Source organism: Mastomys coucha, unplaced genomic scaffold (genome assembly GCF_008632895.1).
Source record: "Mastomys coucha isolate ucsf_1 unplaced genomic scaffold, UCSF_Mcou_1 pScaffold14, whole genome shotgun sequence".
NCBI classification, from domain to species: Eukaryota; Metazoa; Chordata; class Mammalia; order Rodentia; family Muridae; genus Mastomys; species Mastomys coucha.
Window position 1 is genome coordinate 127,284,428 of NW_022196896.1, and position 26,610 is coordinate 127,311,037.

The 26,610-nt window shown below is 42.2% G+C and overlaps 1 protein-coding gene across 2 annotated transcripts in view; it reads right to left on the minus strand.

Moving 5' to 3' along the window:
- Efna5 (ephrin A5) overlaps positions 1 to 26,610 on the minus strand; it is a 281,409-nt gene that overhangs the window by 46,743 nt on the left and 208,056 nt on the right. For both annotated transcript variants that reach the window (XM_031368577.1, XM_031368578.1), the window contains exon 2: positions 1,452 to 1,744. In XM_031368577.1, the coding sequence (XP_031224437.1) occupies positions 1,452 to 1,744 (293 nt within the window). The remainder of the gene's footprint in view (positions 1 to 1,451; positions 1,745 to 26,610) is intronic.

The following is a 26,610-nucleotide window of genomic DNA, read 5'->3' on the forward strand; positions in this document are numbered from 1 at the left end:
AAACTGGTACTGTTCAATTTCCTTTTTAAATTCAACTCTAATATGAGCGAGAGAGCCGTGGCGGTGGCGAAATCAGACTTGCTATAAAATTCTGTTTTCTGAAGACGGAGAGGAGCTAGGAACTCAGTGGGACTGAACCGTGTGGGTGGAGACATTTGGATGGAAGAACTGAGTCAGAGAAACAGGAATGTTCTCTATCTTGTTTGTCTGGCGAGCTGATGCAGAAGGATGCCAAGCATTTAGAGTGGTATCAGGTGGATTTCCACACAGCTGGAGCAAACAGCACTCCCTGATTCCCGAAAAAGGCGAAACCTCAGGTCTTCCCGAGTCCCCACTGGACTTGACGTCCAAGCATCTTTCCCTAGTCGCTGCCCTACCTGAAATGCCTCTTTACAAGTCTGCCCCTTACTAAAAACAGGAAGTGTCTCCATCTCACATACGCCCCCACTTCAGAGCCAGTACGACCTCTTCCAGAAATGTGCCATGAACAAACAAGTTTTCATGTCCTATAGCCAACAGTGAACTACATGGGGGAAGGCTAAACTATTAAATATTCAGTACTAGAAAGGGTCCAGCTATGCCTACCGCAGGCCTCCCATTAGTATCATCTAGGACTCTGTTACTCGGTGTGTGGTCCATGGGCCAGCAACATGAACACTTCCTGGGAAGTTTATGCATGCTTAACCTGAGACCACCTCAGACGTCCAGTTGACATCTGGTATGACAACCAGTCCCCCAGGTGTCCCACACATAGTGAAGTCTGAGAAGCATTTGGGACTAATCCATGCCAGTGGATTAGGACACCTGAAAGAGTAAGGCTGCTTGGGATGGAGAATGAATCGGGCCACGGCACCGTGATGAATGCGGTCCGATGAGACCATTCAGAGAGCGCTCTTGGGACGGTCACACACTGCTCACAGGTGAGAGACCAGTTCCCCTGGTGCTCCTCCCAGATACTTCTTCACACTTGCCTGTCTAAGGACACAGCTGCTCCTAATTGTCGTCTACTCTCCTCTGTGCAAAGCAAGTATTTATCGTCAGCATGCTGACATTTGCAGGAGCTGCGCCTCTCTCCACTAAAACCGTGCCTGACTGAAAGAAAGGATGTTGCTGACACCTGAATCAGAAAGCAAGGGCTCCAAGTTATGTAAATTTAATTATTTCCTTCAATTTTTTTTTTCGGGAATCTTTTTTTCCTTTCCCTAAGCTTAAAAAAAAAAAAGTCCTGGCAATTTTCATTTAAAAGAAATACATGTCAGCAGTGGTTCAGTGCACAGGCTGACACGGGATTTCAGAGAGGAAGAGGGGCCGTGGCTTTAATCTAATTTGGGCTCTCAATTCCCAGCTAATGTATCTAGGGATCATGATGTATGCGTTCACAAGGAGACATCTGTAACACAGAGTCCAGCTCTGCAGCTGCCCCACCATGTAATAAACCTCCAGGTACTCACAGATGTAGAAATACTCTCGGCCTGGCCTGAATTCAAATCCCAAAGAAAAGGGAGTGAAGAGCTGGAATTTTTCTGAGAACTTCAGCGGTCCGTTTGGAGAGTGAGGCCGGTTACATTCCCATCTCTTGAACCCTTTGGACGTGTGGTCGCAGGCACTGTAGCCATCGAAATTCACCATGTACAGGACGTAGCGCTCAGTCTTATCTTCTGGGACAGAGTCCTCATAGTGAGGGCAGAAAACATCCAGGTAGTCATTGATACAAACATCAATGTGGTAGTCACCCCTCTGGAATCTGTTGGAAACAGAAGGAAAGAACACAGTCATTTATACAGGGAGGTGTTTCTGCCTGGAATCAGTCAGCAACTGTATCCTTCCATAACTCTGGAGATCAAACATTTAGTATGAAAAGTCTTCACTGAACCATGAGGATTTAGAGCCTGATTTGAAACGTTTTACACACACACACACACACACACACACACACACACACACACAAACCCCAGCCCTGCAAGTACCAAATGCCCGCTTCAGTTTAATTTTATAAAACTATGGCTTCTCTGTTTTAATTAATAACTTCCTCCAGACAGCTGAAAGACATTTCACAGGACACACTGGAGTGGGAATCAAAAATCGTATAGGTAGCTGGGCGGTGATGGTACACACCTTTAATCCCAGCACTTGGGAGGCAGAGGCAGGCAGATTTCTGAGTTCGAGGCCAGCCTGGTCTACAGAGTGAGTTCCAGGACAGCCAGAGCTACACAGAGAAACCCTGTCTCAAAAAACCAAACCAAGCAACCAACCAACCAACAAAAAACAAATCGTATAGGTAAATCTTTCTCAGTCTAAAGTCATGGCAGGAAAGCATACAAAAAAAAAAAAAAAGCTTTTGTTTTTAGCTCCTGAGGAAATTCTTCCCTAAGCCCTCAGAAAGGTTCACCATAAAACTATGTTCCTGCTGAAATACAACACTCATGAAGTGCCATAACCTTCACGCCGGACAGTCTCACATGAACACTTCCCAGTGATGATGAGCAGGGCAATTCCATTTTTGGACATCTCTAAATGTTAGAAACTTTCTTCCTATATTGAGCATAAATCTGCTTCTGTGTAATTTCTACCCACTGATCCGACTTCTGCTGCCTGGAGTTACAAAGGGCGAATCTAATTCCTCTTCTGCAAGGTAGTCTATAAAACATCCAGGGATGTCAGCAGTCTCGGGACTCTCCTTTGGCTTTCCCCACACGTAAAAAATCCTCATTCCTTTGTCCATCTCTGGGATGATTCCCAGACTCCTCCTCATTCCAGGGTCCTCCCACGCCTTCCAGTTTCCCAATGAGTTCTTAAAATGTAGGACCCACCCAAGAGACTTTCAGCACCTCGGAACTAATGTTCAACCTGGGAGAAATAGACTACTTTTCTTCTCAATGCTAAATACTCTCTGACAAAGATTCCCTTTGGAGAGACAACATTGCTTTAAAAGGAAAGGGTGGCACTACTCATTGAGTGGGCAGAACTAGCTTTAAGAATCGGATCTGGTGAGTGAAATCATCAATCATTCGGAACCTCAGTTTCCCTACACATAAAGACAGGATAACAGTGAGAATCTGTCCTACTGGCCTCCTAAGGCCCCTCAAGTCTCAGAGGAGAAGGCAGAGGAACAACATCTTGAGGTTTCATCAGAGCATCCACATTTCAGTGAGAATCCTCTCTTGTGGGTCACTTCTTTCAAAGAGACCCATGCGTGTTTATTTCTCTGTGTTCGGAATGCTCACGAGTTTACCTTTTCTTCATTACTGGAGGACAATGATTTGTCAAGAGGCAAGGAAAGGTTGTTTGTTGCTTTTAAAAGAGTTTTGAACATCAAGGTAACATCCCTGCTAAAGTACAGTGAAAAGACATTGCAGTGTTCAGATAAAAGGGTGCTGGGCTATGACTCATCAGCACTCAAGGGTAGCCTGACAGCTTTGGACGGAAGCCAGACAAGAACTGCAGCAGAAGGCGATGCCCAGATGCACTTTATACTATTATATTATTATTACAGATTTTAAAGATATTCAAGGGGGAAGGTTTTTTTCTTTTTTTTTTTCCTCTCCATAAGTGTCACTCATGCTAGCTTGACTAGCATTTGAAAGTGCTCAAACTGAAAATGAAAACTGTCGCTACCTGGGCTCACCCTGTTATTCCTTTATTCTGTAATTCTACAGAATTTATTCTGTTATTCTACAATTAAAAGCCACATTATCACTTATCATCATCATCATCATTATTATTATCATCATCATCATCATCATCATCATCATCATCATCATCATCATCATCATTTCAGGCTCAGTTTATCTTTTCCATCTTTGTCCCTGTTAATGTTACTAAAATTTTAATGAAGCAAACTCTGGAACTGTGGGTTGACTAGTAGTCCCTTCAGGGGATACTGTGCTTTTATGTGAGATGAATAAATTACTGAGGTGTCTATTTTAAACGTGATTCTTCTAGAGACTAATATTCCTACTCGTCTATCAATATCTAAAGACAATAATCCATCATAGTCAATTCACACTTCTGCTTCAGTTCCGTGTGTGTCTGCCCTTTCAGACACAGGTTATGGAGCTGAGGCTGTACAAGAATCTGCTATCCTGACAAGAATGGCCTTGAACTCCTACACCTTTTGTATCTGCTTCCTAAGTGATAGGATTATAGGCCTGTTTGTTTGGCCTCAGAACTTTAACTTGCACAAGTTCGTTTACCATTGCATATCAAAGAATAGGATATATGTGTGTATGTATGTATATACACATATATATTATATACATGCAAACAATGACTAACTGAAATTCATGAAAGATATTATATAATGTACTCAAGTATAAAAGAAAAAGTTAGCATTAGATATTCTTATTTTATACCAAGCCCTCCTACCTTGGGTACAAAATGGTCATGGCTTTCTCACCGTGATGAAACTCACAAGCGTGACTTAACACTGAACACTTTCTGGGTGACATTTAGTATTTCAGTTAACATTCATCACAGCACCACAGGATACCCACTGTTGTTATATCCATTCAAAGACAAAGAAACCAAGTTTTAGGAATAATGTGACGTGCCCAGTGTTCCTAGCTCATAAAAGGTAGATGGGAAAGTGACCACAGAGCTAATAACTCTTCACTTACATTTCCTAAGAGATTAAATTGCTAACACCACATCCACAGGTTTGCCTCATAGTCCTAGAGGGACAATTCTCGATAGGGTGCCAGTTCTCTTTTCCATTTACTGACATAATAAGCATTTGCTGGGGGCTAGAAAGATGGCTCAGCAGTTAAGAGCACTGACTGCTCTTCCAGAGGTCCTGAGTTCAATTCCCAGCAACTACATGATGGCTCACATCCATCTGTAATGGAATTGAATGCCCTCTTCTGGTGTGTCTGAAGACAGCTACAGTGTACTCATATACATAAAATAAATAATTTTTTTTTTAAAAAAAGCATTTGCTGTCCTTGAGATTTGCGTGTGTTCTATATCTATGAAATATACATACTGCGAAACACTCAAAACAACTACACTGAGTAGTTAGAATGTGTTTACATTAACAATCAGGAACACCATCCAGAGAAAACATTTTCCTCTTAGCTCAATGTTTCACAGTAAATAGGTAGTGGGGCTAAAATCAGAACACAAGTCTTAACATGGCTCTAGAATATATTCTCTCTTTGAAACCACACACAGTAGGGATGCACAGTAGGGTAGCTCCATCCACCCTTGTAGCAGCTTCTATTCTTACAATAACAGCCCCTTAAAGTGGGTACTAGTTTACTTCAGGGTGATACCAATATAAGCCAAGTCCTGGTTCTCCTCCTGCCCACTCACTTGACTCCCAAATCCTAAACCAGCAGCCAAGGGCACGCAGCTCTTAACTCATGTGCACTATTCCAGTCTTTCACAGAATGAAGTATTCTCAGGCTCAGCAGCCATTCACATAGTGACATCTTTTTCTATGAGGAAACAGCTTTCCTGAGCTTGGGCTCACATCAAACTGGAAATACACATCTAGAAAGACTCTAGAAAGACTTGGCATGCCAATATTTACAGATGCCCCTGGACACACAACCATGAAGTTAACAGGTTAGTCAACAACCTAGAACTTTTCCTGCAAATTTCTCCTTTTTGGTACTTCCTCTAATTTCAGCCACTGTGCCTAGCTATGACCTCCTGGAGATCCCTGTACCTTGTGAAGAGCTATACTATCTAGCAGCCATTCTTCTTCCACTAAATTATCACTGTTTCACAGTGCAGAAGCATGAACACTCAGCAGATTTAGAAGGGGATTTCATCTGCAGAAAACACCATCATGACTATTCTCACAACGGAAATATCTGAGGAGACAGAAACGTCTCACACATCTAGAAAGATGACCCCGATCCTCACTGGAGTACGTGCCTGCTCAGGTTATTGTTCCACAACATACAGTAATATTCTCCTACAGCAAAAATATATTCCACATCTTTCAAAATTGAGCAGTAGACTGGTTGAGGATCAATGCCATCTATATCACAAAAGGTCCATTTCACTTGACTAAGAATAAAATTCTCAGCTGGAGAGATGGCTCAGCAGGGAAGAGCACTGACTGCTCTTCCAGAGGTCCTGAGTTCAGTTCCCAGCAACCACATGGTGGCTCACAACCACCTGTAAAGGGATCCGATGCCCTCTTCTGGTATGTCTGAAGAGAGCAAGAGTGTACTCATATACATAAAATAAATAAACAAAATTCAGCACAAAAATTAAGCCCCTTTAATCATCCTCAATACCCAGAGTAAATTATAACTTGATGGAAGTTGAAGATAGAAGCCACCTGGCTGGTAAAAGGACAACTTGTGGCAAAGTGACACAGAAGCAGGGAACCATGGGAGAGTTGGGAAATATGCCTCCAGACACAGGTGAGTGGCCATGTCTCACACAGATTGTAGCTGTTGACTTTCCAATGTATGTTCAAATTTAACCCTGATCATCAAGTTAAAGCCAGTGTTAATATCTCCTCCCTTAGCTACCCTGCGCAGTTAGAAGTCAATCAAGATGTGAATCTCAAAACTCAAAACAAATACAGACAAGACATGACAACTATGGCGACGACGACAACCCGTCCCTTCATTGAGGTTGCAATAATGTGCCCTCAAATGTGTAATGAGATACGAACCGAAGCATCATTGGATGGCACGAGTGAGCCTGAGGTATAACATCTCTGTCCTGTTAACCACTTTCTTTTCCACTCTGGGCCACTGCAGAATAGGGCATCTAGTCCTTGAGTTCTTGGGTTCTTTATCAGTGGAGTTCTTAACTCAATCCTGTCCTTCAGTGACTCTTTGTTAAAACAAATAGATCCGGCGCAGCTGTCTTTGTCAGTGGATGCTGTTTCACGTCGCTGACCTTACCTCCTCCCCGACCATATGCCCCTGTGTTGTGAATCTTGACAGATAGGGAAGGCAAACAAACAGTGAGAAAAAGAGGCAGGCAGTGCCCTGGGCTGCAGGATATGGTGCTGCGGAGGCACCGTCTCCCTCCAGCCACATTCTCCTGCATGCCTGCTCTCGATCCATCCTCCAAAATGCATTTCATTTTAGTAGTAGCTGGAAAAGGAAGGGGACGGTGCCTATTTAAAACATTCTAAATTGGCCTTTAGCATATGTTGCTGGCACAGCAGAGAGCCTGCTTCCAGGGATATACCAAGTAAGGTATTTTATCAGGCGGCTCCTGAGTGAAGTGGCTCTCCTCCATAAATACAGAGACAGCACCACTGAAACGAGACAGTGCCATTAGAAGTTAGGGAGCTTCGGGGCACCCTTTTTCCCCTTCAGGTAATGTCTTCAAGGATTCCACAAATGAAAATGTTATCTCTCTCCAATCTGATGGCTGATGACTACAATTCAGATGTATTTTAACATGTCAGGAGGTGAGCCCTATTTGAACAGCACTGAGCCGTCACTTCTTTAATTACGGGGTGACCTAATGGATTACATTCTGGAGCTGAAATGCAAAAGGAAGGATATGATTTATGATCAAAGATTAAGAGAATTTATCAGCTCAGGGTTCCTCTCGAATTTTAAACCAAAACTGGAGCGAGTGCATCTCCACCGCGGCTGCCTTTCAACTCCACCAGTTCTGATTTAAAGTCTAATTACACAATAAGATGTGTCTGCTAGCCAGAAGAATTTCTCATTCGTCCCAAAAGGACCCGGTGGGCCCCGGGAAGGGATGCAGGCTTCAGTTTTTAACTGTGCTTCTGTGCAATGGGCAGGACAGCAGCCCTGTTGCGCAACATGCCTCCCCCTGGCTCCTTCTGCTCTTTCTCACGGCGCAGAATGCAAGCCTTATGGTCCCTACCCTAAATCTGAAGATGTTCTTTTTTCGTTTTTCCTGCAGAGGTTAAAGCATGAAACATAAACAGTAAGTGAAACTTGGCACAGACAAATGGTGGCGGTGGCAGCATCGAGGGCCGAACAAATATTTGTTTTGCTAATTTTAAACTGTCCCCCTCTCTCCTGGGCTAAAACGGGGGCGGGGGGGTGTGTTTTGGGGATGATTTGGTAATCCACTTTCACACTGGGTTCTTAGAGTTTGAGGTGCGGATTGTTTCAGTGCAACCAGATGGGTTGAAGCTGATGATGACCGATGTAATGGACAGCACTGAACTGCCTACTTCTTCCAGGCTCTGCAATGACCCAGCATCAACTACGAGAAGATCAACTTCTGAAAGAAGTGGAAACCCACAAGCTAGAGGGGGGAAACTTGCTCCCATGTGCATCTCAGGGATATGCAAGCCCTCCTTACTCTTCTGCAGATGAAGTTCAGTCCAGAACAGGCTGCATATATGTGGTACATATGCTAATAGCTTCTGCTACATTGAATGCCTTTTCGTCCAATGATGTATAAGGTCCTGATAAAATATTTGCTTTCCAGATTTACGTGCTGTGTTGATCCAGTCATGAAAATGCCAAACAGAATCCACTGATGTGCATGCTTTGTTAGTGAGGAGTCTGTGGCATGACCACTCTCATTAACTGTGGTAATAATAATAAGATATAATATTCCTGGCCAGATCCTAAGAATCCATAAATATTGCAATACACTAACTTGTGACTTTGGGTTTTTTCTCTCTGTACATGTGTGTGCATTTTAAAGTCCCATATCTGATACTAGTTACCCATATCAATGGTAGATATGAATATCTTAAACTGCTCTGGCTTGTTGCTAGTCTAATATTAGGCACATGAGTCTGAAATACTTTTTTTTTAAAAAAATGTATTTCCTGAGAGCAGCACCTGTTTCAAACACAAGACATGCAAAATGTTTTCTCTTCCAGTGTTTTAACTCATTTGGAGTTTTGCTTTATTAGCTTGACAGAGGAGCTCCAAAGGAAACAAAGCATTAAATTGGCGGGACCTAAACAAGACTTTTCTCTAGGAAGGGACTGGGTATTTTGGGTGACAGTCTAATTGCTTTTAAGCCCCCAGTGAAGCCTGAGGCAGGGACCGAGAGTATGTCAATGTCAGCAGGCCACGTCAGCCTGTTAAGCAAGCAGAGATCTAACAGGGTGGACACATCACAGATCATGTCAAATAGTTTTCAAATGGGGATTTTGAAACAAAAATAAAGAATTAACATCTGGCAATCCGTGTGGTCTTAGCATGCGTGGGTCACTTTTACAATGCAGAATAGGCTCTTTCTCACTACATCTGCTGCCCAGGAGCTTCCCACTAAGCTAGGGAGCAGGCTCTAAGCCATCTGGAGTTTTAGGGCCTCTTAAGTATATGGGGCAGGATCCCTGACACATATATACAGATTGACTATGAGTACGTCCAGAAAAAAAAAATCCCCAAATAGGTTATACAGCCAATGTCTTAGGAACACACTGAGTGAGTTGGTTATGATCATAGTACATGGGAGTCTATCAAGCCAATAAACCACCCACTGAGCTGCTCACTTCTAAGCCTGCCACTCTATCTGTTGTGGGATGGTAGTGTCTGGCACAATTCCAGGTCACTCTTAGTTCCAGAAATAATAATAACGAAAGAGTAATTATACGTCTCTTCTTTTGTCACCAACTCAAGGAGAGCTTTGTGGACAATGACTCGATACTTCTTAAGTACTTGATTATATTAAGTAAAATATTTGTTTAAGCTGAGGGTTATGTTTTCAAAGTTATCTATCTTCTAAGCCCCAGAATGCCCCGACTTTCAATAACTGAGATCCCCAGGACCTATGTGGAATTAGTTTGTATGAATTCATTACTAAACAAGCAAGACACAATAAGCAAGAAGAAAGAAAAGGTGTATATGTCTTAGGCCTATTTTTTTTTTTTACTTTGACCTGTATCAGTCAAAAGGGACCATGTGTGCCAAGGAATAACAATCGTAATATCAGCTCATAGAGAACTTCAGTTTGTAAAGCAGAGATTGGTGTTGTGGCCATTCAAGATGGCATGCAAGAGGTAGCTAGGTTCATGGCCCACTTGAGACCTTTGAGTAGCTGGATAAAAATCTAACTGGAAATGAGGTTAAGAAGGGAAAGGAGATGAAATCTGGAGGGTCAAGAAATTAGATGTTCACTATCATCATAAAAAGAATCAAATCCATCCAAAGGAAATGGGGAGATTCAGGGGGAGGCTGGGACATGCCTGTAGGTCTTTTACCTGCCCATCTCCTTGATGCTGCAACATCTATTGTCAGTTATCCCAACCCCTGGCTGAGTATCTGCACTTCAATGTTTGCCCAAAAAAGAGAAAATTTAGTTGAAAACAAAATGATTTCTAAAGCATGTAACGATCTTGTGGGTCCTGTGTCCCTGTATGAAATTTCTAGAAGAATTTAATGGTATGAAATAGATATATATATATATAAAAGGTCAAGATCATGAAACCAAATAACGGCGGACTGCAAAAGAGAAAATGATAATCAGGACTGTTGTTCAAGCAAAGCTAGAAAATTATGCCCAGCCGAGGAGGCAACTTAAGCACCTAAGGCAGAATGAAAGTTTCTCTCTTGTCATTAAGTCCTCTATTCAATTACCATTTATCGGGGTAATTAAACACTGGAAAGTGATGCCAAGCTAATTGTTAGATTATGATAATTACATGTCTTTGCTATGCTACAGCTGATCAAAATAAGATGTGGTCCCGCGCTCTTAGCGGAGGCTGCTCTGTAATCGGCAGACTTTTGTACAGCACCGGGCCGTTTATTACTAATTCATTACAAATCAGGCGGAGAAGCTTATTATTTGTAATGTTGCCCCCCCCTTAAGTCTCCTGGAACAAGACTCCCAAAAGGTTAAGCACAAACTGCTGCCTCTCATTGGCCCATTTCCATCCCAATTACACAGCTGAGCGGCACTGGGTGCCTCTGTTTGAGAGGGTTCAGCAGTCCGCTTCACAAAACCCTGCAGCCGCCTCTCACACTGGCAGGAACACCCAAGACTCCTTTCAGCCTCTGCCAACCACTGTTCTGTTCTGAGTTGTGTCCCCGGCAACCAGAAGCTGGCAATCCAGAGGATCTTTGGGTCTGGAGGCTCCCGTCTGCTCAGGTCAGAACCAAAGTGGACAGGGTTTCGATGCAGGGAGATGTGGAGAACACAAACTGCTTGGCATCCAGGCTCTCTGAGGCTTCACCCCGAGTGAGGAGAGGAAATCAAATTTCTCAGCCATCAACCAGTCACCACCAGGCAGTGACTCTGATCTCTGGGACTATGGGCCAGAATTAATCCATTGTCCTTAGTCTCCACCAGGACACAATGCTGGTGGGTTAGAAACATCTCCTTCTATATCTCCCCCAGCCAATACAGGCCACTGCATGAAGGCTGGTGGTAAACAGGCATTCCCCCGTTTTCATTTTGGGACCCGTTAAGCATTTCCCTAAAACTATCAGCACCAGCGCATGTTGTGTGTAAAGCAAACACCATCTTGAAGTCTACCAACCTGTTACAAAGCACCCATCGTGGTCTGCAGTCCATTTAAGACACAGGGTTTTTTTCTTCCATATTTGCTGTATTATACACTTAATGTATCTCTATGCCTAGATAGCTAACATTGAAAGCCTAACCTCTACATGAATGTATTTGAGACAGGGTCTTTATGAGAATAATTACGCTAAAAGGGGGTGTAAAGGCAGAGCCCTTATCCAATAGGATTAACGCCCCTTTAGTGGGAGGTATCAGATCAACGCCTCAGTTGGCCATGGGGAGATATCATGAGAAGGGAGCTGCTCATAAGCCATTTAGATGTCCCTAACCAACCCCTGCTGGATCTTGACATTGGACCTCCTGCCTCCAGAAAATAGATGTTACATAATTACTTAAGTTGCCAAGTCTATTGTAGTTTGTAACAGTAACTTGGGTAATACTGGGTCTTAAACATAAAATTAATAGTACAGAAGAAATGTGGAATGGTTTCAAGTTATATTACTATAGGTGACAATAATAAGAAGAAACAATGGGTGGATAAATTGATGAACCAAAACTGCTCAGGGGAAGAGGGGACTAAGAGGGAAGGGAAGAGCCTTAAGCCACTGTTGGCATGCACCACAGCACCATAATACGGAGATGCTCAAAATCCATGAGCTATTGCGAGCAGAGAAGTCCCTCTGTTTTCCTAAGCAAGGAGAGTTTCACCTCTGAATTTAACTCAGGGCCCTACAAAAGTGACTGTGCTAGCATCACTCAGCAACCTCTCCGTCCTGAGGGTTCAGCAAGGCTTTCTTAGAGGCAGAAGGAACGGAGGTGTTATAGAAGAGTCACTACTCCATTTTCTCCTCCTTGACCCTGGAAATTAAAATAGAATATGATAGCACCCTTCAAAAATCACAGTAAATGTGTCTTAGCAACACAATAAACCACAAGGTACTTCTTAATATCAAAACATAGGAAACTGCCATGCCATTTAACGCACATGTTGGCAGATAGCCTGTGGCTTAAGGTGAGGGAGCAGAGTTCTATAGGTCATCACATCAACGTGGCTTTGCACTGCTTACTATTATTATAATTTCTTCCCTGAAGTTATTAAAAGGATATTCATTCATACAGCTGGCTCCTATATTTACTTTTATAGCCTGGACCACAGGAGGCTATAAGTAAGAATAACCCTACATAAAAATTAAAGAAAGAAAGAAAGAAAGAAAGAAAGAAAGAAAGAAAGAAAGAAAGAAAGAAAGAAGCAGATTGCTCTATCCCAAGCAAATGTAAAGGAATGTAAAGGAAGGCGAAGAGACGGATAGTCCATGATTTATTTCTGAGATGCGACTCCAAGCACTTTGGGGATGCTCATGTACAATAACAGCTCTCCCTACCTGAATCTTGTTTATCTCAGTGACTGAGGCTAGCTGGTGTTTTTCTCCATCCTCTTCATTCTAATAAACTCTCAAACCTGTAGTTCAAAGCAAGAGAATGTGACCTTCCTCTTGAACTCCCAGAAGTTTTGGAACAGCTTGCTACAAGCTTTGAATGAGCCACTTGTACAGACCCCGAGTTTCAAAGGACATGAGATACAAGGATGGTGAAATGACATGGTGATAACAGGCAGTCCATGCCGGCTGACAAGTCAGCGCCAGGAGCTTGGAGAAGAAAGGGTCACAACTGGCTTTCCTCAACACTCGGCTGGACAATTGCAGATCCCAAAATTCCACCGTGTGCGCATTAACATTTTATGGCTCCTCAAAGTGTTCTTTCTTCTCTGAGAGAGAAAACAAAACCAAACAAAAAAGGAGCTAGGGCCAGTCACAAACTCAACACTGATGAGCTAGGTCAAAAAACAGTGAATGGGTTTATGAAACCTGTGGGAGCTGCTAAGTCAGCCCAGAACTTAACACACAGAATCTATGCCCAACATCTGATAAATATGACTATAGCTCATCATTCGATTTATTTACAGAAAAGGCCAATTCCATCTGTCAAAGTTTTAATTCAACATCTGCTTCCTACTTCATACATGCCAAATATTTAATTAAAATCATAACCCATTTTATATGCTAAAAGGAACTTGTAGGTTTTTTTTTCCCACCCTAAAAGTTAAATATAAAATACACCCTTCAACCCTACCTCAGAGAAGTAGGGTGTAAGCAAACAGGAGACGTACTTTGGAGAACTCAGATTTACAAGTGTGGGGAGAAAGACAACCCTATACCCGAGAAACAAAATCCACCACAGGCAAGAGCTAAGATCCACCCAAAGACAGTGAGAGAGGCAGAAATCATGGCCCCTAAGGGTGCTGTTTCCTGTGGTACAACAGCCATAGCCAGTAAGAATGTCCCGTGGCATTCATTGATGGGCTGCTACCAAAACTCCACACTCCACAGGAGGGATGAGGAGCAGCATCCACGGCTGGTACCATCAAGCCCAACCTGCAGCCTGTGAGCTATGAGAAGCAGCAGCCCAAGGCCAGAGGAAAGGGCCTGTCCTGGCTGACTGGCCATGTGATCCGCTTCAAGATCTGGAGCACAAGGCAACTCCAGCTTACACTTTTGAATTTTAAAAAGTCACAAACTATCCTAACCCACTAGGGGGAAGTGAACCAAAAATTAAGGCATCTAGGAGCACATAGTGTTTTTGTTTTATTTTAGTGGTAAGTAAAGATTTCTGGTACTAAAGCGAAAAATATAGACCTACTGCATGCGAATCACTTTTAATAGAATATTAAATTTAGCTTTGTTTATCTTTCAAATCGGAGTGCTGACTTCAATATAAAATATGTATGAAGATGATGGATATCACCTGGCATGGGGATGCATGCCTAGTATATGCTTGGGAAGCAGAGGCAGGTGGATCTCTGTGAGTTCGATGCCACCCTGCTCTACAAGGTGAGTTCCAAGAGAGTTAGGGCTATTACACAGAAACCCAAACCAAACAAACCAAACAATAAACAAACCAAACCGAATCAAGACTGATGATGTTTGGAAGTAAATGAAAACATGAAATACTGTTGTTCTCTGACAGGATATTTAAAAAGTTCTGCTACATAGGAGGAGGCTGTGAAGGAGGAAGCTGTGTAGGAGGAGGCTGTGAAGGAGGAGGCTGTGTAGGAGGTTGTGTAGGAGGAGGAGGCTGTGTAGGAGGAGGAGGCTGTGTAGGAGGAGGAGGCTGTGTAGGAGGAGGAGTCTGGGTAGGAGGAGGCTGGTATAGGAGGAGGCTGTGTAGGAGGAGGAGGCTGTGTAGGAGGAGGAGGAGTCTGGGTAGGAGGAGGCTGTGTAGGAGGAGGAGGCTGTGTAGGAGGAGGCTGTGTAGAGGAGACTGTACTGGTTCTAAGGACTAGAAAATCTATAAGACCACCCAAATCAGACATATCACTCCTGACTTTCTTACTGGTAAGTTATGATGCAGCATCTTCTATCACCGCTCAATTAGGATTCCCAGCACTGTGTTCATGGCTACATGATTACCATGTACACCAAGCTCCTCCCAAACTCAACTTTAACATTCCATTTGACTCAACTGTCACAACTAAGCTAATAGAGAAAAAGCAGTAAGAATCTACCTAAACATGTCTTTAAAATAAGTTTTATTTTAATTTTTTTCAATTTAATTAAAATTAAAATGTCATTATACCCCCCCACACACTCTCTCTCTCTCTCTCTCTCTCACACACACACACACACACACACACACACACACACACACACACACACACACCGCTTCCCTCCACCTGACCCTTTTCCAAGATTATTCTCCTTTCTGTTCCAGATACTACTCATACTCAATGCTCTTAGCCACAGGACTTACAAGTGCATGCCTGCACTCATCATGCATGGTATAAGTCCGCCAACAGGGAGCCTGCTTATTTCCCCTTGATACTCCCTAGTCAGCACCAATTTCTTTAGAACCTTGCTTCTCATCAAGACTATAGTGCAATATACAAGTAGATATGTTGTGAGGGACCCTGTCATACAGATGTTTACGTCAGGACTACAAATTATGTAACATCTCTTTTGAAAACCCTTCAGGGAGAATTTCAGTCTTACATAGTGTTGCTTCCCAGAAATTTAGGTAGCAGTCCAAATTTGATTCATAACGGACTTTCCTCTTCAGGGGCATCCCAGTAAGTGTGTGCGCGAGTGTGTGTGTGTGTGTGTATGTGTGACTGTGTGTGTATGTGTGTGTGTGTGTATGTGTGAGTGTGTATGTGTATGTGTGTGTATGAGAGTGTGTGTGTATATGTGTGTGTGTATGTGTGAGAGTGTGCGCGAGTGTGTGTGTGTGAGTGTGTGTGTGAGAGAGTGCATGAGTGTGTGTGTGTATGTGTGAGTGTGTGTGTGTATGTGTGTGTGCGCGAGTGTGTGTGTGTATGTGTGTGTATGTGTGAGAGTGTGCGCGAGTGTGTGAGAGTGTGCGCGAGTGTGTGTATGTGTGAGTGTGTGTGTATGTGAGTGAGTGTGCGTGAGTATGTATGTGTGTGAAAAAGAAAGAGAGAGAGAGACAGGGTATATCGCCACAGCCCTGCCCTCTGAGAAGATCGGCTAAGAGAGCAGAGGAGATTGAGCTCATGTTTTCCTACGAAAGTCAAGCTGATTGTATTATCGACTGTCTACTGCATTAGCAATTTCCAACTGAATTACAAACTGTTTCCCTGCATTATATTATTGCTGTTGTTCAATACCATTTTCATTGCCCTAATGAAACCAAGCTATATAATAAGACCATAAAGTGCTGGTCACAGTTAAGCATAATGGAAGGGAGCTAAGGAAAGATCTATTTTTAAAATATGCAAAGGAAGAGATCAGAAGTGCTGATACTTGGCAGATGTGATTCTCTTTATTCCTTTTTCATTTATTGGGACCAAAACAACATGGACAAATTAGTTATTTTTTTTTTCTTACAATAATACAAATAGTGTTATCCCTATGACGGAATTTCTAGAAGACCTCTCAAAGAGTGAAAGTTTCTCCAAGTAAAACCAAAGAAAGAAACAACAGCCAACCCACCCCTGAATTTCATACCCATCTTTAAAAATAGCTACTCAACCCAGAGTATTCTAGTACCATGAAAGAGGACATCCAAAGTCTCCCCAAGGAGCAGGGTTCTCTCGTCTGTATGTGAGGTTTCTGGAGAGTGCCGGCTTAAAACCGTTAGCACGTTGCCTATGTAGCCTATCGCCCTACACTGAATCACCCAACAGCTCAGGTGACCAGCTTGCTACCCGGGGCTGGATGCTACCCACATAAGATGGCAAAGCCACGCCCAACTTTTCGGTCTTTTATACAAAGGCAATGAAGATTAGCTGGCAGGCTTTTCTATACCCAGCTCCTTTTCAGTAGACAGATGTACAAACAAGGTAACAGAAGGGATAGACAAAGTGACCGCAGGTCTTCTGAGTTCACTAGTCACATTGTGACTGGGAGCCTGGCACTTAGGACATCTGTGCTAAAGCCATTGTACCCTGAAAGACACACAGCAGAGCTCGGGTACTGGGGAACGGAGCACCGTGTTACCATACACTACCCAGGCCTTGAGTTGAGCTGGTGATAGTTAATGAAACCGCTGTGTAGTTCAGCAGTAGCAGGTGATCAGTGACTTCCCTGGTTCTAGAAAAATTATTCCCTGCATTCCACATCAGAAAAAAACCTCCCTGCTGTTTCCTCAGTAGGTGTGGTATGGGGGTACAGCTCCCCCTGTTTCCTCAGTAGGCATGGTATGGGGGTACAGCTCCCCCTGTTTCCTCAGTAGGTATGGGATGGAGGTACAACTCCCCCCTGTTCCTCAGTAGGTATGGTATGGGGGTACAGCTCTCCCTGTTTCCTCAGTAGGTATGGTACGGAGGTACAGCTCCCCCGTTTCCTCAGTAGGTATGGGATGGGGGTACAGCTCCCCTCTGTTTCCTCAGTAGGTATGGGATGGGGGTACAGCTCCCCCCTGTTTCCTCAGTAGGTATGGTATGGGGGTACAGCTCCCCCTGTTTCCTCAGTAGGTATGGGATGGAGGTACAGCTCCCCCCTGGTATCCAAATGTGAAGATCTGAGCCTCATTTCACCAAGATACATTCTGGTCATGGAGCCAGCCCTCCGGAGAGCTCTGTTGAGTATTCATATTTCTATAAGGAACACTGACAATAGAATCTCCCATGTGGACATATCATGCTGAGTTCTACACACTGTATTTGATACATCGATCTAATGCCAGCAGCTCAGAGCACTCTCCTCAATGCTCAATTTACTTGCATCTTCCCATTTCTGCACCCTTGAACAAAGCTGAAAATAAATCAGGGTGCTATGTGTTAGACCCTTTTTTCAATAGTGCGGATGACTTGAAAGATGAACGAGAATACATATTTATCTTTCCCTATTAGAGTGCTAATTTATGCAAGTCTGTCTGCCTTGTGTATCTATTGATTTGAGTCTTGTTGTCTCATCCTCTGTGGTCCATTAGGATCCTCGCTGACTTACCAATAATGCAAAGTCAGACAAAATTCTGTACAGAGTTTTACATGCTCTCACATCTATAGCCCATTTGAAAGTTTACATAAGCAAAGCAATGTTAAGGAGAGCTCACAGGAGGCTTGAAGAAGTATTTCGCCTCATCACATCAGGAAGAAAACCTCAAAGATGATGAGAATACTTATGACTGGAACCTCTCTTCTCAGTTTTATATAGCTGTGTCAGAACAGTTGAAAAGAATACCGTGCTTCAGGCACACTGGCATAAAAAGAGAAGCACAACTAGAGATCACAGATTATAAAACCAGCAAGCACAACTGCTACGTGCAGGACAGAAACTTCCTTTCCCAAATCTACTTGGCAACACAAGTTAAACTTAAAAGTAAAATTTCCTTTACCATGACTAGAAAAGAAGAAAGAAGGGAAAGGATGATGAGGAGGAGGAAGAGAAAGAGGGGAGAGGGAGGGGGAGGAGGAGGAGGAGAAGGAGGAGGAGGAGGAGGGGAAAGAAAGCTTAACCCCAGAAGAACGAGTTCTCAGATAAGGTTTTTTATTTATTTGCTTTTCATCTCAAATAACTTTGGATTTATTGCTTCACTGGGAGATAAATATATATCCTTACATAGTATCAATGTTAATTAGCCTAAATGCTTCCAGTTTATAGGTTGAAGAAAACAAATCTAATTTTAGTCTTGAAAATAAATGATAAAAATATAAAATGGCTTAAGCTGTTGATCATAGAATAAAAGTGTATAGAAGTTTCCATCATATGATGTGATTTTTTTAAACCCCAGAGTATATTTTAATCTACTTTGCAGAGTGTGAATGTTAACTGCATAGTTACACTGTCAGTTTAGCCAGAGTAGAAAGGAAGAAGGGGATATAAAAGCCCAGCATCTGCTCTCATTCTGCTCCAGGTAACCCTGGAAGCAGGAATCCCACAGCAGAGAAGCCACAGATGCTCATGAGCCCATGCAAGGGAGGCTTCTCGGCTTATTGAGCATTCTAGAAGTGCTCAGGCAGCGATGTCTGACATGGACAGAGGGACACCTGGCAGGCATAGAGGTCAGCCACCCAGACTATTCTAAGGAGGGTTGCCGCAGCTCAGGATGTCCTAGACACTAACAGGCAGCCTTGGAACCACCTGGTAGGTGCCAATAAAAAAAAAGTCAATATCAGTATGGAAAGAGAATTTTGCCTTTAATCCTTCTCTCGGCACCTGGCTTTTTTTCCGCGCATATGGTACGTTAAGTTTTCTAGTGTCTGGAGGTTATCAAAGAAGCCAGAGTTGATGAGAGATATTTTGAGTTTTAGACATCTCTGATAACTTGAAAGAAACAAGTATCAGTTGGTTCTGGCAGGCAACGTAGCAGAAAAGGTCAAGAGACGGGATTCACAGCCACCTGCCCAGCTTGAGCTCTCGGCTGCTACCACATAACCTTGACACGTTCTCTCACCTCTCCACTGATGGCCTCCTCTTCTGTAACACTGGGATAAAGATGATAAAGATTACATACCTACAACACTCGTTAGGCTTAACCAGTTGATTGGGTTGATGGAAACTTAAAGTACTTGGTATAGGGATTGGCACACAGTAGGTGCCTAATAAATAATGATGAGAAGAAGTACAACTATGTAACTGGGATAATTTTAAAAGGTACTTTTGACAAACAAAGACATTTTAATTCATAAAAAAAAAAAAACCAGCCTGGACTTTATGGCCAATAACTTTAGTCCCACTGCTCTGGAGGCTATACCAAGGAGGATCTTGAGTTCAAGGACAGCCTAGGATGCATGGCAAAACCCCGTCAGGAAGAAGGGACAGAAGGAATGAAGGAAAGATGAAGGAAAGATGAGCCAAAGGGAGGGAGGCAAAGGCAGCATGTGAGCCGGCATCCCTCCCGAGGCTCTAAATGACTTTTTTACAAATGAAAGTATCAACAGTAACTGCCATGTAGCTTGAGAAGACTGCAGGATAATTATAAAACATTTTTCTTTAGGAAATCTGTAAAGGTAACTTTCTGTTTAAACTAAGTCTTTCTAAGTGGCCCAGGCAGACCTCGAACTTGCTACACGGCCGGGGCTGGCCTGTAAGTTGCATATCTTCCTGCATCAGCCTCTTTGGTGCCGGGATTAACAGTGTCCACCAGCAGGCTTAGCTGATAAAGATATCTCTAAGAGAAGCTGTTTGTTCGTGACTAAATGAAAGGGGGGATGCTGATTCATTTGAAGAGTTGGCCATGTTTTTACAAAGATCACAGCGTCCTCTTTCAGAAGAGTATCAGACATAAACTCATGGAGGCAGAGGGAAGCGATGCTTAAGTGGTGGGATTGTCAGGACACAGAGGCCATCTTTAAAGCAACACACCTTCCCAACGAAACGTCTGACCTTCCACATGTATGGAGTCTTTCCACCTGGGAGGAAAAGGGCACTTGCTAGGCGGTGCCTTAATACACTGTCACCGCACTAACACACTAATACCTAGTACTAAGACCCAGTAGACAACTGAACATGGGGGTGAATTCTGATGAGAAAGGGGCTTCAAGAAAGAGGCCCCAACTGAATAGAAATACAGAAATGGAGGACGAGACACTGTGACTTCTAAATGTAAGGTGGGCCCCAGAAAGTCCCTTCCTATTTTCAGAACTATTGTACAGTTTCCAGAAGGAGAAGAAGAAGAAGAAAAAAAAAAAGCTTGTTTGATTTTAAAAGTTGACATTGAACGCTGCTAGAACAATGTATCTGACTGTGAAAACATATGTATGTTTTATCTCTGTTAATTGGTCCATTCATTACGGACAAATATATGGATAGCCTTCAATGTTTCAGGCATCGTACCCCTAGGTAGAGAGACAGAAACGAATTAAGCCATAGGAGTGGACAAGCAGTGGGGTGTAGGAGAGACTGCCGGACAAGTCTACAACCTCAATGATTAAGTAACAAACATCGTGAAAGGCTTTGATATCAGAGGCTATGTATCTGTTTTTAGACAGCAGGGAGAGACTCTGAAAGAGTTCTTGAAGACCTTGGACAAACCACATTGTGGAACAGATGATTTAAGAAAGGTGGTGGACTCTCCGGGTACAGTGTCTTACAAACTCAGGAAGGTCTGAAGCAAGGGAAGCTACTGAGGAGAGCCAAACTTCACCTTAAACAGAAAAGTCTGCTATGTGCTGAAGAAACAGGGAAGGGTTTTAAGAATGAGCAGACATGGTTGGGTTTCAATGTTAAAGAGGTATTTTTTTGACCTGGAAAAGGGAAGCTAGTCAGAAAGCAGGCCTGGAATAGGGAGATCATGAGGGCTCTAGAACAAGAGAATACATAGGGTGTTCATGCACTTGTGTGCACGTGCACACACACACACACACACACACACACATACACACAGCACACACGCACGCATGCATGCACACACACCTCACAGGCTTGAGTTAAGGGGTTTTGTTCTTTGTTGTCTGCCAATAAACTATTCACTTATATATCTATACGGAGGCTGTTTGCAGAGGTCCTATTCTACACAGGATATATGACATTGTAGAAAGCAACAAATTAGGTTAAATACAAACTCTCTAGGCTTCTTGTGATTGCCTAGATATGAAAGAAGGCTTAAACAGAGCATTTGTAGGATTAAATACAAAGAGATGAACAAGAGAAAGGTTACAGAGAGGCAGGAACATCAGAGGAAAGTTAAAGATAATCCTTGGTGTTTGTTCATTATTTGAGTTCTTACCTATCACATGCTGGAAGAACAGAGAATGTAAATTAAGGCCTGGGCTTACTACCACTGCTCACCTTTAATAATCTGTAAATTTGGGCAATCCAATTAATCTATTAATTTATCACTTTTAAAATAAAGGAATGTAAAGTGGGCAGTATAGTTTCTGTTTAAATGAAGAAAGTGTGGGCTGGTGATGTATCTCCATTGTAAGGTGCTTGCTTAACATATTCTCGTCCCTGACCTCCACCCCCAGCCATGCAAACAGAACAACCAAAACATAAATTTCAAAACTTCCCAGGGAACGGAGATAGCTCAGAAGTTAGGACCACTGGCTGTGCTTCCAGAGGTCCCAAGTTTTATTTCCAATACCTGCATGGCTCACAACTATCTGTACCCCAGTTCCAGAGGATTCAGCACCCTATTCTGGCCTCTGAGATCAGCAGGCACCCATGTGATGCAGAGACTTACGTGTCATCATCATCACCAGCATCATCATATAAAAATGCGGTATGCATAAAGAATAGTATGCAAATAGTAACTGAACTATTTCAACACCTGAATGATAATATAATGATAGCGAGATAATTCTCAGTTGCATTCGTGAACTTGATTCATTATACCTGAGCTAACCGACCTCAAGAGTAGCACTATGGTTCTCTGATATCTACAACAGAAACTCAAGACAAAACAAAATAAAGCAAAACAAGGAAAAATAAACGTGGCAACAAGCCAGACACAGTGATTCATGCTTTTAATCCTAGCACTCAAGAGGCAGAGGCAGGAGGATCCCTGTGAGGACAAAGATCTCCACTCTCTCTGCACAGCAAGTGACAGGACCAGGGATGTCACTGGCTTTTCTCCTTGCTACACCTGCCATCTCCTCTTGTGTGGCTTCACCCCACAGTGTGTCTGAGAGCTGGAAGAAGAAGAAGAAGAAGAAGAAGAAGAAGAAGAAGAAGAAGAAGAAGAAGAAGAAGAAGAAGAAGAAGAAGAAGAAGAAGAAGAAGAAGAAGAAGAAGAAGAAACAAGCCAAACAAAAACATGGCAACAAACCACACAGAGGACAAAGATGTCCACTCTCTCTGCACAGCAAGTGACAGGACCAGGGATGCCTTAGGTGAAGGTGACTGATGAGAAACTGTGAGAGAATGTGTAGTTGCAGTTCATCACACTCCACACCACTCCACCAGCTCTCAGACACACTGTGGGGTGAAGCCACACAAGAGGAGACGGCAGGTGTAGCAAGGAGAAAAGCCAGTGACATCCCCACCCAGGAATGTCAGTCAGAGACCTTCTCAGGCTTCAGGCTCTCACACAGATCTGAACTCCCGGAGGAGCTGTCCAGGTTTCTCCGCCCCAACAAAGGAGTCTGGATACGGAACATGCATTTAATGAAGATTATTTTACACCTGTTCTGTGCTCCTAAAAAATGGTGGGAGAGACGCCATCTGCATTACCCTCTCTGGACGAATAAAATTTCTCTTCCAAAATATTTCAGAAGATAGTTAAATGCCTTAGCTGAGTGGATAATTTAAGATTCTGTCCGTCTCCAAAACTGTTGGTTAATGTGCTAAACAGATGGAGGTCGTTACAGTCATCCCCCAACCCTTGCTTCTAGATACGCTGACATAACCGCTCTGTTGTCCTGTGTGGCAGACAGCCCCACAGGTCCCGGAGGTGAGGCAAATCTTGTCCTTTTGAGCTAGCTGTTATTTTTGCCAATGAATAGGGATAGCAGTGGCAAATGTCTCGAATACTTTATCCGCCTCAACTTCCAGATCAAGAAGAAAGAGACTTAAGGCAGAATGGTGTTTGCCCAGAAGCAATTTTTTGGTCTCTGAAACAAAGATGGGTTCTAAGCACTGTGCGGGATGGCTATCTGCTTGCTTAGAATTCCAGGTGAAGTTCCTCATTTCTCTAGATAACAGTAAAACATTTTACTGCCCAGAAAAGTACTGAATCAGCTTAACAGGAAAGTCACAGTCCTGGAATCATGAAACGTCTTCTGGAACCCCTGCCTGCCTTCTTCCTTATTTGGCTGAGTGGATATGTTCTCATTGCAAGTTATAATTCATAGGAAACGTTTGTCGGAGCCTAATTCTTCAAAGAGTTGTTCAGTCAGTCACACGGTCTTCTCTACATTTTCTGCTAAACTTTTGTCCGTGGTTGATCAAAAACATGAGACGCTGAGTAGCTGAGAGACCAAGGGTGAAAGCTGGGTCATGGGATGGACGTGGTTCGTCTACGTGTTCCAACAGAGCGTTTATTATTTTACATCAACTGGACTCAGTTTTGTGAGAAACATGGAAGTGTTCAGAGTTCTAAAATTATAAATGTATAATATCATCACTGAGGTCAGAGACCACTCAAACCAGTGGGAACATGGGGCTTATGTTTATATGTTGTGGCTCAGAGGTAATATTTTTTAAAAACAAAAATGGTTTATCATGTGTCCTACTCATGAATTTAAAAAGGAGGGAGGGTTCTAGAGGGTTTCTGTTCTCTCTATGTTACTGCAAGAAACAGAGCAACTAGCCCCCCTCCCCCCGGCACTTAATCCCTTGGGAGGTCAAGAAATACCACCCTATTTCTTAGAATAAAAACCGTGCATCTAAGCAAGACAAAAAAAGTTAACTATAGTTTTTAGACTATTAAAAGTCTTTGACACCACTTTGTTATTCATTGATACTCATCAATAAACCCCCATTGATCACTAGAGTATCTTAATGTAGCCTCTTATGCTGTAATGCCTATGTGCTCCAGCTTCAAAGACCCATTTATTGCACAGGTGTAATTTGCCCACTTATCCCTGCTGAGATAATACTCCCGTTTAATTGCCCATAGAACAACTGGATAAATCAACTATGGTGGTTTGTATTAATGGTCTGTGTACCTGCATGGAGAGGGAAAAAAAAAATCAAGATTGTACAAGGGTTAGAACATGGTATTTTCTCAACAAATCACAAATTAGCCGATATGTCTAGATTTTGAAAAATGGAAAAAATAATATTTTGACACTCTACGGAATCTCAATTGTCTTATTGTCTTGTTCGATGTGGAGGGCAAATATTCTCAAATGTGTATTCCTGAGTACCGATCCCTTATATAGAGAGGTAATGAATGGATAAGCCAATCATGAAGAGAACATCTATAACAGAAATTCCTGTTACTCCTCAATCAGAGGCAAGAAATACTTTGCATGCACCCGAGAAAATCCATGACCACAAACACTTGCAAACACACTTTAAAAAAAAAAAAAAGAATATTGCAGTAAAAAAAATCTTAATTCTTCAAATAAGTAGAAATAAATCCTTTCCTGTTTTCTTTATTTTTAAAAATTTGATGAATGTTTGTATTATTATAAAGCCATAATCTGTACAGTATTTTAAACAAATCTCAATTTGATGTATATTTTTTAAAAATACTATATTCTTTCATCTTCATTTATTATATATATACATATGTGTGTGTGTATATATATATGTATATATACACACACACACACATACACACATATATATATATATATATATACAAAATGCTCATAGAAATAAAGTGGATCATTTAAAAAATGTGAAGGATACAAAAGTCAGTGCTCTCTTCATTTAAAAACATGCTGATATTTGGCAAACTAGATGATGTCATGAGTAATGTAATAAATATTATATTCACTTGAACCTGTGATATAAAACCTTGTTCTAAGTATAGCTTAAGACATCTGAGCCTGCTGTACATGAGTCTCTTCCTTCTCCACCATATGTGTGTCATTTTATGTAGAAATAGATTTCCAGAAAGTGAGTACCATAGAGCATACATACAGAAACAAATAAAAAGCTATTTATAGGTAACTGACTTCATGAGTTCAAAGTTATTGAGTAGGTGCCTTTTAAATGGCACTCTCAATGTCATTGGCCAAGTTTTTACTTTTGAAATTTTCAATACCTTGCGGTCTCAATTTAAAACCAGCCAGAATGCACAAACTTAAGCACTTCCAGAGGTGAGAAAGGAAGACCCGACTGGCTTCAGGTGGATGGAGCAGGGCAGGTATGATTGACATACTTGTTGATATGATTCTGGAGTGCTCAAGGCCATCTGAGGCTAAGGGCCACAAGTGAGATCAGCAGAGGCCTAACCTGGCTAATTGTCTCCCCTGATTGTGCTGGGTCTGATTAGAATAATCAGCTCTCAGCAGCCCTCAGGCAAAGATGCCCACGGAGGTGGGGGAAGAACAGAGAGATGCAAGGTCACCATTAACCTGCTCTTAAAACATTCATGTTACCAGTAGGAACAAAAGCGAATTATCCTCCTTATAATCAGCATGGGCATTTTCCTTCTGTTATTTTTTCAGCTGCATTTATATGAAGTAAATAAAGCAAATACAGATATTCAGATTCTCTAAAAGTAAAAATATATCTGTACACTGTCACTGGAGAACAAAAAACTGTGATTCACTTCTGAGCAGTTATTTTAAAGTATGTTATACTAAAAAACAAAATACATGGTTTAATGAATGGTAAATAAGCCTGTTCCACCTTCATTTCATCGAAATGTCAGAGAAAGTACATTAACCTCATATCTCTATTTTTGGAATGAAGACTAAGCATCCAGTTATCCAAAGTGCCAAGTTAAAACGAGCAAAGTTCCCTGGCCAAGGCCGGGCTCAGGATGCTCTGCTGGCTTTACTAAATGACTTTCATATCTCAGGAGTCCGAACTAAGAACCTTTTATTTTACTATGCCTGTGTCAAAATGTTTAAACTCTAATATTTATATGATCCAGAATTCTTTATCTCTTAAAGGTGAAAATTTGGGAGAAAAAAAAATTCAACATGCAAAAATAAAGTAACATTTTACTCCCATAATAATATTAACCATATCCCTCTTTGTTTATACATTCACCTGGTTTAGTTCATTACAGACAGTTGGTCTTTGGGGCTAGAATAAGGAAGAATCAGTCGGAGTGAGAATAATTTCATCAATGTTTCATAAATTTGACGTCTGCTTCTTAAACTGTCTTTCTAACGTGGCTTAAGAGTCAGATCCTGCAGAG